Source organism: Anser brachyrhynchus, assembly GCF_964034855.1.
Source record: "Anser brachyrhynchus genome assembly, chromosome: 2".
In the NCBI taxonomy this organism is placed as follows: Eukaryota; Metazoa; Chordata; class Aves; order Anseriformes; family Anatidae; genus Anser; species Anser brachyrhynchus.
The window spans coordinates 8,767,451-8,783,221 of NC_137695.1; the positions used below are offsets into that span (position 1 = coordinate 8,767,451).

General features: G+C 40.9%; 1 protein-coding gene across 3 annotated transcripts in view; it reads left to right on the plus strand.

The window, feature by feature from the left end:
* The window catches only part of DPP6 (dipeptidyl peptidase like 6), a 414,546-nt gene that overhangs the window by 375,847 nt on the left and 22,928 nt on the right, over positions 1-15,771 (plus strand). For all 3 annotated transcript variants that reach the window (XM_080578557.1, XM_080578559.1, XM_080578558.1), the window contains exon 16: positions 1,245-1,363. In XM_080578557.1, the coding sequence (XP_080434683.1) occupies positions 1,245-1,363 (119 nt within the window). The remainder of the gene's footprint in view (positions 1-1,244; positions 1,364-15,771) is intronic.

Below are 15,771 nucleotides of genomic sequence, written 5' to 3' on the forward strand. Positions count from 1 at the left end.
TTATAAGGGACTGTCAGTACATTTTCCTTCTCTAACATGATTTCATACCTTTTTTCCCTCAGTGGGGAGAAAACTAGAGCAAACTATATTATCTACAATTTCATCACGTTTTTCTTTTTAATTATGTTTTCCTGTTTGCTGCATTCCACATTTTTTAAGAGTAGTTCAGGTCAGTGTTTATTTTCTTGAAGAACAGAAAATAGGGAAGAAAAAAATCAAAGCCATATTGACCATTAATTTCTATGAGCAGATGGGAAAAAAGTCACTTTAAAACCTGAGTCCAGGCACAGTTGCTCAGAAAACCTTGCTAACCTCACCTCCCCACACTGATAACAGGGAAAAAGATGCTCAAAACATGGATGTCCTCAACCTTAAGTTGATTACACAATGACATTGGCCTCATTTGATTTCCTGCATTGGGTAGTCTGAAACATGATCTCAGCCTAAACAAGATCCCAAGAGCTGCTCAGTTGATTCTGTGGTGGCCCTAAATAGGTTGCTCAGCCTCATCTCTTTTTACCTTGAAATGGTAGCAAAACCACTCATCTACTTCACAGCAATACTGGAAAACTATATTAATTAATATTCTTGAAGCACCATGAAGTTGCAACATGCCATAGCACTGCAAAATTTTATTTATTAATATTTGTTAATAAGCAGTAATTCATTCTTCAGTCTAGGTTCTTACAAAATGCTTCTGAAAATATGGACAGACCATGCTACCTTCTTCAAAATATCTTTTCTTTCTATTTGGACATTGTAACATCAACTGTTCAAATTCCTGAAAAAACCTTTAGCCTCAGAGACAGCTGCTACCAAACCAAACCAGTGAGGCAACCAGTTAGAAACTTAAAGAAAGCAATTCCAGTCCTTTATTGTCTGCTATAATATAAATTGGTGTAGAAACACTACTCCTTTATTTCATGCTTTCATTTGCTAAATCATAACTTCCTCTTGTGGAATTGCAACGATGATTTTGTTTTAAAAACTGTACCATCCTACATAACCATCTGACCTTGCAAAGAAAGATATCACTATCTGCTTATATATTGTCCATTCAGGAAAAAAAAAAAAAAAGCCATTACTGCTGTTTAAACTCAACCAAATGGAAATGCTTTGTCTCTTGCTAATGTTGAACACATTATATTTATGTTCTTGTTCTACAGTACAGTGAGGTTCAAATAATGTTGCTTCCAGATAACATTTGCTCAGTGACCTTCATGGACTTGTATTAACTTTTTCAGCGCAAGCACAAATGGGAACTTCAACAGGCAGTGTCTGTCTTGTGATCTGATTGAAAACTGTACTTATTTCAGCGCATCATTCAGTCACAACCTGGAATACTTCTTACTGACATGTGAAGGTATGTTGGTTTTGTTTATGCGACTGTTGTGTCTAAGGATAGGATTTAAGCACGGATGTCTTCAGATATCCTATGAACCTGTGGGCAGTTTTGAAAGATAGCACCTAAATATCTGTGTCATTTCACTTTTAAAGCTTTACTCATTTTTTTTTTCTTTTGTATGTTATTTTTGGTGGTGGTGGTGGTTGGTTGGTTGGTTGGTTTGGGTTTTTGAACTATAAAATGTGTGCAACCTGCTTCTGTGCACATCTTACTATTGAAGACAGCGGCAAGTTCCTTTAGCCAGTCCAAGCATCCTGAAGTTAAAAGAGGAGATAAACATCAGTAAATTTATGAGAGAAAAAAAACAGCAAGGTGGGATAAACCATGGGTGACTGGAACTAAGTTCCAAATGCATTAACTCTGCTGATTTGATTGTAAGGATTTCCTCACACCAGTACTGTGAACTGGGAGATTTCAAAGTTTATAGGTTGCCATCAAAAGACAGTTTGCCAGTAAAAATAAGTTGGCAGAAAAGTATCTAATGGACAATGTGCTTGGTGGGCGAGTACAGAACATCTGTTGTTTTGCTGCTCATTCATCTTACATTTCCCTTAGCTTGAAATAATCTACAGGCCCAACAGAGGTTTCCTGTGTTGAAAACATCTTACAGGATATTCCTGGAGAAGAGTTGTAAAAGCCAGCTTTCTCCAGCCCTGTTAAGAATCAGTGAAGAACTCCGTAACATTTGATCCTATGTGATTTAATTCTGCTTAGTTATCCTAAATTACCCACACTGTGCATACACACAGAACTGGATTGCAGCTCCCATGCCTGTATGGGTAAGCATTGTTTTTACTGGTTGACCAATGCCATGATTGAAGTATCTCAAATGGCTGTACACCCCTAAAAAAGTCTGGCAAAGCAGCACGCCAGCAAGAAAGGCCTGATTTTCAGCAGCTCAGGAAAAAGTAAGTATGTATATAACATAAAGAAGAGTAGCTGTTGTGTATGCTGTTGTAGAGCAGTCAGGTGGTGCATGGACATCACCTTCTTTGAATAGCAAATATTCACTGGTGTCAGCAACTGTGGAGCACACCAATGATAAAGAAGAGGTATATGAGGTGGCAACATGGGAAACAACCAGGATAATCAAGAGAAAGGGCCAGACCCCCTGCTCCTGCGTGGGCTCCTCTCCACGGGCTGCAGCTCCGGCCCGGGGCCTGCTCCTGCGGGGGCTCTCCGTGGGCCGCAGCCTCCTCCAGGCCACATCCACCTGCTCCACCGGGGGCTCCTCCACGGGCTGCAGCGTGGAGATCTGCTCCGTGTGGGACCCGTGGGCTGCAGGGGGACAGCCTGCTCCACCAGGGGCCTCTCCACAGGCCGCAGGGGAACTTGCGCTGCGTGCCTGGAGCACCTCCTGCCCTCCTGCTACACTCACCTTGGGGGCTGCAGGGCTGGTGCTCTCACACTTCTCACTCTTCTCTCTCAGCCGCTGTAGCACAGCAGTTTTTTTCGCTTAAATCTGCTCTCCCAGAGGCCCAACAAGCATCAGTCATGGCTCGGCTCTGGCCAGATGGAGCTGGCTCTGATCTCACATGGGGCAGCTGCTGGGCTCCCCTCATACCCTGCAGCCCCCCTGCTACCAGAACCTGGCCACATAAACCCAACACATACCAACCAAAATGTCTATACATTTCTTAGAATGTGTTTTGTCCCAAGAATGAAATATAGGCTGTATTTTTGAAGACATTTATAAGTAGCCTAAAAAATACAAGGCAATACAATGTAGTGAAGTAACACTGACAGTACAATGGGTAATTATCTTAATGGACTATCTGCAAATCTATGACTTACGCGGCAGACATATGCAGGGAAGTGTAATTTCCCACTAAATATTCAGTAATGTAGTGAACATTATTATATTTATGACGTTTGTCTCTTGACAAGAAAAGCCCTGTGTATTGTTATTCTTGTATTCATTTCAAGAAAAGCTGTCAATGGCTTATAGAAACTGTGTCCATCTCCATCGCACCAAGATAATTGCTTTGCCGTAATTTGAAGTCTTTGTGAATAACAATATTAAGGTTTCTAAAGGATCTTATTGAACACTGGGGATATGTTTGTATTGTATTATATCTCATTTACAAAAAAACCTGAAGTGTTACCTGAAGAAATTAATGAATTTTATTAGAGTGTACATTAATCCAGGTACACAAGATAATCATTTTGCATAACAAACTGTGGGCCAGATCCTCAGCTGCTGCAAACAATACCTCCATTATCAGGTCATTAGTGTTAGATCTGTTTACATCTGCTGAATATATCTTTGTCTGAATTTTAATTATACAGGACTAAATTGTCAAACTCTACTCTCCGTGCAGTGCAAATACATCACAGCTTGAACCTTGGAACTACTGTCAATATCTCCATTCAAATACCTTTGCAAAATGTGTGTGCATGAGAAAATACAGAGATCCTGGCAAGATTTCCATTTTCAATGATTTTATAAAAGTCCATTAAATTTGGTAGATTTTCCTTTCTTACATAAATGAGAGTTGTATTTTTTAAAGTTCTTTACTTTCAAGAAGTTTGCTGGTATGTTTCTTTTTAGAACATTTTGTGCAGGACACATTTAACATCAGGTGTCTGCTGTGTTCACATCTACAGCAGAGTCAACTCCCTTTGGTTCCTGTTATAGCCAAAGTGGGTCTGGAAAGGGGAATCATTGCTTCTGTGTGAAATGCAGACTTCTGGACAAAATAATCATTCCCTCAGACTTTGGTGGCTATGCTGAATATGCAGAGAATGGAGGGTGGATGTCTTAATGTATCATGTGCATCAGGCTCTTGGAGTCGGATGGAGAATTTTGAACACCCTGCCATAGGCTGAATTCATATTTAGATGCTTCCCAGAAAGTTTGGCTTATGTTTATAAGATACAAAAACTTCTTATACAGCTGTTGCAGTTTGATGGAGAATCACTCGCATCCACTAATAGGAGGCTTCCTTCTCCACTGCTTCTCAGGCTGCTCACACCTGGAGTCAGTGTTAATATCCAGACAGTGGCAAACCATACCTAATGCTGTTTGGTGCTTTTTCCTCCATGTAAACGGTAAAAAAGCACCCACAGCATGGATCTTGTTGTATACTCTGTGGCTACACAAATGTGTGTTTGTAGCAGTAACCATGTTCTGACATAGTGTCAGATTTATATGTATCTTTGAACTTAGCTAAACTTAATATTTTTACTTTGACCAACCCTGTAATATTTTGAGAATTCATATTTTCTCAGTTGTCCATAGGACAATTTCATGGCCAAATATTTATATGAAGTTTTCAGTGGCTTGAAAACCATTTCTGTATAGACAGAGACTAACCTCCGCCATAGCTCAGTTTCTCTCTAACCCTTTGAAGAACTCACTTTGCGATCTTCAGTTGCCAACTTCACTGTGTTTAGAGATGCAGACACAACTGTGGCTCAGCTTATCCTCTCTAAAATGGATGGAAAGCTTTGTAAGGTTTGATTAACCAACTGATGCTTATAATGTACTCTGTGATAGTTAAATGAAAGGCACTGGAAAGGGAAAACGTATAGCTGTTCAAAAAAAAAAAAAAAGGTCTGGCAAGAAGTCTGGCAGGTAAAAGGTAAAGAGCTGGAAGATTTCTACTCACTACTTCAGTACCTTAGAGGCAGCATATAATTGTCTTTTTTGCTGTCCTTAACAGCAGTGCTACTCAGCACAGGCTGAAATGAGAGAAGTTTGCTATAATAAAAAGTAACCTCTCTTTCAAGAGGACAATGTAATGCTTACTGTCAATAGGCAACATTACAATCACTCAGTCCCAGAAGGCTAGTTACCTTATTTTTCATCTAATTTTATATGCTCATGATTGAATTACTGTAGTAGGATCTAAGGAAGCATGATGCTTTGCAGACTGCTCTTAGATTATCTCGTCGAGACACTGTTGAAAAAGCAATATGTACTGGAGCAAGGTCACTCCTACTGTCACCTTCATCACAAAATATGGGCTTACACTTCTGTCTCCTCTCATAAACCAGCACAGGCTCTGCCACTGATTCCCTTTAAGATAAAGAGAAGGAAAATCTGGATGGAAGGGTTTTGCTACCTTATACTTAAATTTAATTGAGGATGGATTTTTCTCATCTGAAATACCATGTAAAATTCAATTATATAGATAAAAAGGTAAGAAATAACAAGTTTGGGCTGTGGAAAGCAACATTTTCATGTTTATTTAGTGGGATTCAGGTAGATAAAGTGCAGAGCTGAAAAACACTGAGCTAGTAATGCACTAAAGACCATTTTTAGGATTGTTCCTCCTTTGCAAGAATGAAACCTTATCAAGACTATAACTGTTGTCAGTTCTGTAATGTTTTAGCATTTCCATTTTAAATAGGTGCTCCTCATCTTCAGTGACTCCTTCCCTTGCTCCCCAGAGTTACTTACCAACACAATTGAAACCTGAGTGTTAACAAAGTCATTCATGGAGAAAGGATGCACAACCACTTTTATTGCAGGCTACCTTGTACTCTGAGACTCTGTGTAGCAGGTTTGGTTCCAGTGTCTTCACTCTCATAAAATGTGTTTTTGAAGTCACTGAGATTTGGTTTAAACACGTGGAATCGACAAAGATTTTCCAGATCCTGGAGTTCAAGTCCCTGCTGCTGCAGGCAGCTGCATCATATCTTCCTCTGAATTAGCTGGTCAGTCTTCATCAATGCACCCTAGCCTTAAGCTGATCTTGGCCAGCTCTATGCCTTTGGGGAGCCATGAGTTTCCCCATAAAGGGTTAATGCCTGCTAGCTTTGAGACAAGAGGAATGGTGAGGAAGTCTTCTAGCCCATGCATACATTGCTGCAATTAATGCCATTTAATATGTGATGAAAATGATAGGGGTGCGTGCTGTTCATGGAATGCCTACCAGCCTGCTAATTAAAGTTCTCCATAATCATGAATTATCAGGAAGGGATTAATCATTTTTTTTAAGGATGACACAAAGAAAATTAGTAGTTATGCAGAGGGGAGAGGACTATAATAAGGACTAGGAGGAAACTCTTGCCTCATGCTCAGCATGGTTGCTGGTGATACAGAACTGCCTTTGCCACTGCACTGTGTGTTATCTTTTTGTCTATTGACCAATTTGGAAAAAAAAATCATCTTTCACTTTGAAAAGAGACGACAGTGTACCTTAGAACAGGGAATGCTTTTTCTCTCAAGGTCTCAAGTCCTTTCTATTTTTCAAGAAATAGTAAGATTGTTCTGGTTCAAAACAAATTACAATCACTATAGTTTATCCAAGCTCTTTGAAGATTCTTTTTTGTTGCATTATTTTTGTTTGTAGTTGACTAGTAGTCTTTGCTGTCAATATGTGCAGGTCAAATTATGTTAAAGCTGTCTCTCTCTTTGGAGAAAGGAAAGTAGGCTCTTCTGACAAAAATGTTGAAGCATTATCACCTGATTTCAAAGTCCTCTCTAGTAATGCAGTTATCAGTAGCTCAGCCTAGATGCTGTAGATCAGTAATCACAGGTAGCAGGAATGAAGTCATTTCTGCCTTTTCTAGGAGTCAGTTTTGTAGCTGTAGAGAAAAATGATATGTTGTAACTGAGCTGTGCTTGATAATATGCCTAAAGGACCAATGGGAAAGGGATTTATCTGGGTATAGGTCTGCTTTTCCCCAGGTATGTCCTCTGAGCCAGCAGCCACAATGCCAATAGCACTGTAAGTACACTCCTGGTCCTGCAGTGCTGAATGATGCCTGTTGGCTAGATTATTCATAAAAAATGAGATTTATAGCTCTTTGGTTCTGCCAGATAACATCCTGGTTCAGTCCCATAAACAGAGCAAGGAGTACAAAAGCAGAGTGTAGGAAAATGTTGTAATTTAAGGATCTCCTTTGAGAGAATGATTCACACTAATAAAGAAGCAATGCAACCAATTTAATGATAATCTGAGTCAAATTCCTCACATTATTGTACATATAACTTGTCCTGTCATTGTAGCTATGAGTTTTTAAGATGAGTGCTGCAAGTTTATTATTTACAGAGCCAGCACGTAGCTATAAACTTCTCAGCTCCTTAAAATGTTTCCTGAGAACTGAATTATCTTCTTTCTCCCTCTTGGAGGGATATGGAAACATCATCTGAACATGTGAGAACTTAGAGCATTACCTGCTACTTCCACCTATTATGTTTATTCTGAACATTAAAATGTGCATTTATTTTTCTTTTGTTTTCCTGAGTTTTTTTGGAGTCAACAAAGACTTTCACTACCAAGTTGCATCAAATCATCTAGCTCTGTTTTGTGGCAGGCTGTCCTCACGTCAGTTTTAATCTCATTTTAACCCTGCAGAATCCAGAGAATGTTTTAGCAAGGCTTGGCCTTCCAGTATGAAGAGGTCTAAAACCATGTTGTGAAACCATTTTACAAATCTCTTTTTCTGTCCTCTCCTGTGGTCACAGCACAAGCTCCTGCCCACGTGGATGGCACAAGTCCAAAATGTTATACTTCTGGACAACACCATGCACACAGAAATCTTTTGTGTAGGTGGGTCTAAGTTAAAAAAGACATTCAGTGAAAGCATTAATTTGCAATGAAGGCTGCTTAAAAAGAATTCATCAGCGTGGTTTTTATGCTTGTCAGGGCTAGGATTTGGAAGGGGGTGCGCATCCTTGATTAGTACAGTCATGCTAAAGCCAGTTAGTGACCACTGTCACCTCTCCTGCATTAATAATGTAGCTTTTTACTAAAACCCAGCACTCCCGTGGAAAACAACTTTTAAAGGAGGATGGAAGTGGCAAGAAAAGGGGGAAAACTGGATAATAGATGCCGCCTCGTGTGCTGCATAGCCGAGGGCTGTGCAGTGTGAGATAAGCTCAGCCAGCAGCCAGCTGGGTGGGAAATGCCAGCACCCAGCACTGTTACCACTTCTATAGTTTAGTCCAAGGATTTAAAAAAATAGGATTTTTTTAAATGTGATTAAACATAAAATTCTGTGTGTTGTTTCTAGTATTGTGCCTATTCTTAGATGCCATCTCTGCATAAACACATTGTCTTTTCTGAGTATATTTATTTTGGAAAATCTTGTAGTATTTTATTTTCTCATGGGATTACCAGCTGATTCAGCCAGGCTTGAGTGTGCCCCAAAGAAAAGCTAAATTAAATCGATAAAGCACTTGGATTTATTGACAAACTTCACTCCAACAAAATATCATTTTATCTTCTACATCTTCTTATCAATTCAGGCAGTTTCATCTGTACTTTTTATAATGTTGAGTTTATAATGCTGAGTTTTGGGAATGTGTTTGCCCTGAAAACTCCATAAAAACCTGGATATATGATTTTTAACCATCAACTATCTTCACAAAAATTTGCTAGTTTTGGCATTTCACTCCTGAGAAATTTCCTTCTGTAATATTCATCTCAAAAACACAGGGACTTCTACTGCTAGTGACTTGCTTTCTGAATAAAAGTGTCTGAATTCTTTTTGCTACAGTAAGGAAGAGCATGACCTTTGTCTTTCATCATGAGTGAATCAAATCTCATTTTGCTTCAGTTTCTCCATTAATATGAGGTGTTGATGGAATCATCACAGGGGCATTATTGACAGCAATTTGTATATCTATGTCATTTTGAACATGAAGAGCTTAATATTTAATGTCTCCGGATAATTCTATATTGAGATTTATCAGGATACAGGGAAGAGGCAATAGAAATTTTATTGTTGGTAAAATAAATACAGTGCTGAGCGTTTAATTTGAGTTATGGAAAAACGCATAAAGCCCTTTGCAACCTTTCCCCAGTAGATCATTTTCATGCTTTTACCAGGTGGGGAGCAGAGGTACAGCGAGAATTAGTGACTTGCCTATGGCCACATCTCAAGCCAAGTATCATGACCCCCATTTCCTTCCTCATATTGCAAGACAGCACTCCAAGGAAAAGCACCGTTGGCTACTGGAACAGACCAGAAGTGGGTCTAGCTCCACAGCCTGTCTCCATCAGTGGAAGCTGCATAATTACCCTCTTCAGGATTTTTGCAATAATGTACCCATCAGGGACATATCTGCCCAGCTCTTGCAATAAGAGGTTGGCTCATGCCTTGAGGCAGGAGAATAATGAACCTCTTTCTACATTTTTCTCAGTTCCTTCATTTAATCAGACCTTTTAACCTGTGCTGTGTGGGCCAGACCCACCATCCCTTGAAATCAATGGAAAACCTGGAAATGGGGATTTTTATAGAAGATGTGGACAAGCAGATGACAGGAGAGCCCTAAATCAACATAAGATGTCTACCATTCCACAGAGCAAGTTCAAAAGTTAAAGTTTCGTTTACAAAACCTAGTTATATTGCTAATGCATTGCCTTACATATCACACAGAAATCTGGCATATAATGGTCTCATCAATAATGTTCCTAGAAGCAGATTGATCTTAGTATTCATTATTCTCGTGTAAAGAAAAAAAAAATAAAAAAATAATAAAAAAAATCTGCGCAATAATAATCAAAGTACATAGCATAGCTCTTCCTTGGATACTTTTGGCTGTTTATGGACTATAAAACAACTGAATATTTAGACAAATACATCTGCAAATGAAGTAGGTGGATTGCTTTCTTTGTTCCCTAAGAAAACTATCATTTTAATTGTAGAGTACTGTTGGATTCTTTAAGTCCTGTGTTGAATGTAAACACCTATGATTTCTATACTTTGAAAGAGCTTTTTATAATATTTGTTTTAATTTGATGGTCCATATCTATACCTGGAGAGTTCAAAGACGTGTTTGATAACAGTGGTCTGAAAAGTTAAGCTGCAAAATGCTAGTTAGGAGACACAGGTTTGTTCTTCTCTGCCATAAGCTCCTTTCAACTCAAAAAAGTATTGTAATTCAAACTTCCTAGAGATGTTGTGAAAATAAAATCCATTACTAACTGTGGTGCTCAGACGTGCAGTGACAATAAGGGCACAGAGGCTCCTGGAAGGATAAAATACCAGAGTGGTTTTGAAAGATTCAGTGAATCTTCAATCCCTTCACTGCAGAACAACCTTCATAGCAGCAACTCAGCTATTAGCATGCAGGAGAGCACTCCCGTAACAAAAACAGCATGTAAAATGATTAAATCATACCAGAGTGAAGAGCTAACAAGGCATGGTTGCACACAGTTGCTGTTAGCTCACAGCACCGTGCAACATTTCATCTCAATAGCAATTCAATAACCGGTCTGTAATTACATCACAGCCCTTAATAAGCACGGGCCCAATCCTCCCAGGTGCTGAGTGTTCTAAAATCCCACCAGCCACAGTGGGAGCTGGAGAAGCCTGGTGCAGCAGAGGAGCCCCTCGGCACACTGCGGTGTGGGACTCCTGCCAGACCAGCTCCCGTGCCACCACAATGTCACTCATTGCCTCTGGAGACTGGGCTGGCATTCAGTGGTCTCTTGAATTTTGATTTATAGAAGCTGCAAAGTAGTTACGAAAAAAAGTAATAACCCAATATGGGTTTAAAGCGTGGCATTATGTATTATGTTTGTATAAAGCTCTGAGTGTTAGGAGTTGGAAGACCCAACACAGCCATGAGGAAGGCATGCAGGTGGAAGCAGGAATACCATCCTGTGGCTTTTTTGATGTTGAGGGTCCTTGGGTGTGTATGTGTGTGCAGTTTGCTCCTTGTAGTTGGTATGGAAGGACGGCCAGGAGGGCCAGCTGAACCTTGGGTGGATCAGGAACAGCATGGCTAGCTGGGCGAGGGAAGGGATTGTCCTGCTCTGCTCTGCGCTGGTGCAGCCTCACCTCAAGTACTGCGTGCAGTTTTGGGTGGCACAATATAAGAAGGACATAAAACTATTAGAGAGTGTCCAAAGGAGGGCAACAAAGATGGTGAAGGGTCTAGAGGGGAAGATGTGTGAGGAGCAGCTTAAGTCCCTTGGTTTGTTCAGCCCAGAGCAGAGCAGGCCGAGGGGAGGCCTCATGGCGGCCTGCAGCTCCCTCACGAGGGGAGCGGAGGGGCAGGCGCTGAGCTCTGCTCTCTGGGGACAGCGACAGGACCCGAGGGAACGGCATGGAGCTGGGACAGGGGAGGGTCAGGCTGGGGGTTAGGGAAAGGTTCTGCACCCAGAGGTGGTCGGGCACTGGGACAGGCTGCCCAGGGCAGTGGGCACGGCACCGAGCTGCAGGAGTTCAAGGAGCGTTTGGACAGTGCTCTCAGACACAGGGTCTGCTTGTTTGTTTGTTTGCTTTTGGGTCGTCCTCTGGGGACCTAGATGTTGGACTCGATGATCCTTGGGGGTCCCTTCCAACTCAGACATTCTATGAATCTATAAGTCTATGACTGATCTTTTCGGAAGAATGTGAACAAAGAAAAAGAAATTGCCTGTCAAAAATACAGGGGGAGTGCTTAGTTAATGTTGTTTTATGGTAAAACACCTTGTTCTTTCTTTTGAGAGAAGAGCCAAAGTTCCCATTTAACCTCCCCAGGTAACCAACATTAAATGCACAGAAGGAAAATGCCTATATTTAATGCCCTCTGAAACTAAGTTATGTAGAAAGCCTGCTGCTTGGCAGTATTTGTGAAGCATGTGGGTTGACTGTCAACTAATAGTATCATAAAACTGCCCATCGTGGTAATGACAAAACATCTCTGAAGCACTTCTTGCTGAAATTCAAGTAAAAGCTTTCTAAGTGCAGTTGGTCCTGCTAAGAGGGCCAGCGCTTGGCATTTCAGGTGACCTTTGGCAAGGACTGTAATAAATGATGTCGTCGAGGTAGTCTAAAGAGACTTAATTAGATGCTGAAATAACTACTAGTGCTGAGACAGGAGTTTTATTAACTGAGTCAAAAGCCTATGGACAGAGAAGCACAGTAGGCACGTCCCGGTTTAAGCAGATACGGAAGGTTGATACTCAGATTTTACCAATGGGGTATGCACCAGCTGCCAGCACACTTCAGCACACCCATGCTCTGCAGACCCCAGCCAAGACTGAGAGCCAGTTTTAGATGCTTTCTTTACTGCAGGTGCAATAAGTGAGAGCTGCCAGGCTCTGGGGAAGGTGGTTTCTACATGCAGTCCCGACCGATCATGCCTGTCTGTGCCCCAGTTTGCCTTGCTGGGAAGCACAATGACCCTTTATAAAGCACCCTGTAGTAATTTTCATCAGGACCATAACACTTTATGTCCACAAAGACTGGAAGACAAAGTCAGTGCTGCTGCTGAAAAAGGCACCCCCATCTTCTGTCCACCTTTGGGGCTTTTCCCACCGATCCACCACCAATGCCTCAATCCGAGCTGGGTCCAGCATCTGATCTTAATGTAAATTTAATGTTAATTAAATATATGTAGCTATGCATATTTTTTCTTCTGGGATCAGTTCTAGAAGCTGTTCTGCTCTTTTGCTGGATGGTTGGACAAGCGTTTATGATCATCCAAGGGAGTGGGATGGGATGCTGGAATGGGACCAAGTATCCAAGGAGGGTGGAAGCAGGCAACATTGGTTTAAATTATTTAGGGAACCACAGAGAAAGGATCTGGGAGTGTTTTGTGGCCATCAGATGAGTGCAGCTTGTTACTGCTGCACCCCAGAGTAGACTGCTACCTGTGGTCTCTATTATTCATGACCAAATTATGGTTTTCATCTGCTGGCCCAGAGTTACATCGTTTTCCAGCACACTAAATGTTGTGATATACATCAACGGAATGGTTTGCTACTTACTGCCTTACCTGCAGCTCACAGAGGGTCAGATTTTCTGGACCATTTGAGATGTCTTTGGCCTGATCTGGGGTGTATGGTAAGGGGTGGAGAGCTGTTGTTAGACACCCTGTGTTATGAAAGGCATGGTGGTGTCTTTCGGGGTAGAGCAGGACAGGCAGCCTCCAGGAGTGCGCTATCCCTGTGCTGCTCCACACCCCAGGCTTCCTGGCCAAAATATCTGAAAACTGGAGGTAAATCTGAAGTGTATCTGACTACCCTACAATGTGACAACAACCTCCAGGAGCTGGGCAGGACCCAGTGGCATGGGTGCGGGTTTCCCACCCCACCAAAGGAGCCCTGCAGCTGCGGCTGCAGCTGATGCTCACATTTTGTGTCATGGGATGACTGTTATCTGCTGTGACCAGAGCGGTTTCCCATACAGGGGTGATTACGATGACGCTTGGCTTTTTGTATACCCAGTAGCGGGAGGCTGTAATTAGTGCTTCGAGGCAAACTGTGACCTCTTGGAACTTTTCCTGAGGGTTATGAAGCTTAAATTAGTTTCTGCTGTTTGAAAGCATGCACAGACTTAATCTGAGGGTCCTATTTATATTATAATTACTATATAATTCACATTTGCATTCACTTGACTTCCTTTCTTACTTAACAGCTAAGGTTGGCTCTCGTGTCTCAGTGCCTTTGTGTGTAGTTCAGGGGTCAGAAGTCCCAGGGGTGAAGCACGGCTGGGGATGTTCTCCCTCGCTCGCATGCCTGTACGACTTTCAAACAGCAGGCTGATAAGAAAAATCCCTTTTGCACAAGCAGAAGCTATCACAAGAGCTTTTTCTCCAGGAAAAGATAGGACGTTATTAGTAGTTTGGAATTTAAAGAACTTCTTTTCTGTTGGCTGTTAACAGCATAGTTATTAAAGGAGTCTGAGATTAATTAAATAAAATGGTGGCTTTTCTGGATGTTCCAGTCACATTGTCTTCCTTTTAGTAGACCATTCATTTATGCTATAAAATATTTTCCCATATTATTATGCATCCTTAATGCTGTGTAAAGTATAGAAATACCCATAAATAGTGACATAAAGTAAGTGAAAAGAAATATGCATGAATATTTAACAAAACAAAAAAAAATAACTAAAAACACCTGTAATTTCCACTGCATGAAAAAAAAAAAAAGGATTGTGGAATGAAAGTGAAACTCCTATGACCTTTAAAATTATTTTATTCTGCAAAGCACTACTCGTTCCTCGCTTTTACCTGCTCTGATCCTGTTTAGATTTTGACTCTTGCTTGTAAATATGAGCTGTCTGGCATTGCCCAGAAGCAGGCGATCCATCATCTGCTTCCAGCCAGGGTTCCTGTCATTTGGTCACTCCATATGTACAAAATTTTATTTGAACTCCACTCGTAGGAGATAAATGACCATGACAACAGGCTTCCTCTCAAGCTTCATATAATGAAGCTTCACAAATCAGGCAGTGGCCTCCTGCATGCTGAGACTAGGGTGCATGTGCGTTATTTCCAGCTATATGAGCGACCTTGCTTGAACTCATTATTCTGTAGTGGATAGTACAGATGTTACCATCCCGCAAGATTTAAGGCTTCCTCCAAGGAAAACTGCTTCTTTCACCTTGTTTGCCAGCTGGACCAGCTGGACGGTTTATTGCAGGCTTTTGTTTTCTGTTTGCACGACACTTATTTAGTGCTTTATTAATGCAGTCAGTACATTAAAGATATATTAAAGCCTGAGAACTCATGAGACGAAAACAGCTTAATAACTAGGCAATAAGAAGAAATGTTATTTGTGTTTTCTTTTAAATAGCCAATATCAAGTGTCAATTATTACTTAACTAGCTAGGATATCATTATTTATTTGCAAGAAAATTTTACTTACAGGAAAGAATAAATTAAGGTTATCTAAATCAAATTATAATATATACAAAATCCACAAATACAAAATCTGCAATGAGGCTTTACTCTCTCAGTGTTCTTGGACTGTAAACAGTACTAAGAGAATATTTTTTCTCATGCTGTAATTGCAAGGAGATATACTGTTCCTTTGAATTTGTCAAGAGGTTTATTAGAGGAGCTGAGAGGATCGACAGGGACTGCAAGGTTCTTTCTGCCCTTCCACCACTCCACCATGGATGCAGCTTTGGGTGGTCTGGTGAGGACATGGCTGCACAGTCTCTCCATCATGACAGCATTGCCATTTGTAATATTTTTTAATCACAGAACCACAGGATCATAGGAAAATTCAGGTTGGAAGGGACCTTAGGAGGTCTCTAGTCCAACCTCCTGCTCAAAGCAGTGTCAGAAAAGAGGTCAGACCAGGTTGCTCAGGGCTTTACCCAGTTTTGTCTTGGAAGGCTCCAAGGATGTAGAGCGCACAACCTTCCTGAGCATCCTGAGGTTTCCAAGGTAGGCAGGGAATACAGACAATGGTCCTCTACATGTGGTATTTCCTTTAGGATTAGCATATATTAATCCTATAAGAAAGTTAAGTATATTTAAAACACAGGGACAAAGGTTGAATCTTTGCTTTCATGTCTTATCAAAGCTTGGAGAAAGCCTGAATTCAAATTGAATGGAAGAATGTTAAATTAATGAGGGATTCAATTAGAAAGTGCAGGAGATAGAAAAGAAATTGGAAAAAAAAATGAAAAAGAAGAAAGTTCTGTATGGGGATTTCTCTGTTCAGACCCATTCTACCAGCTGA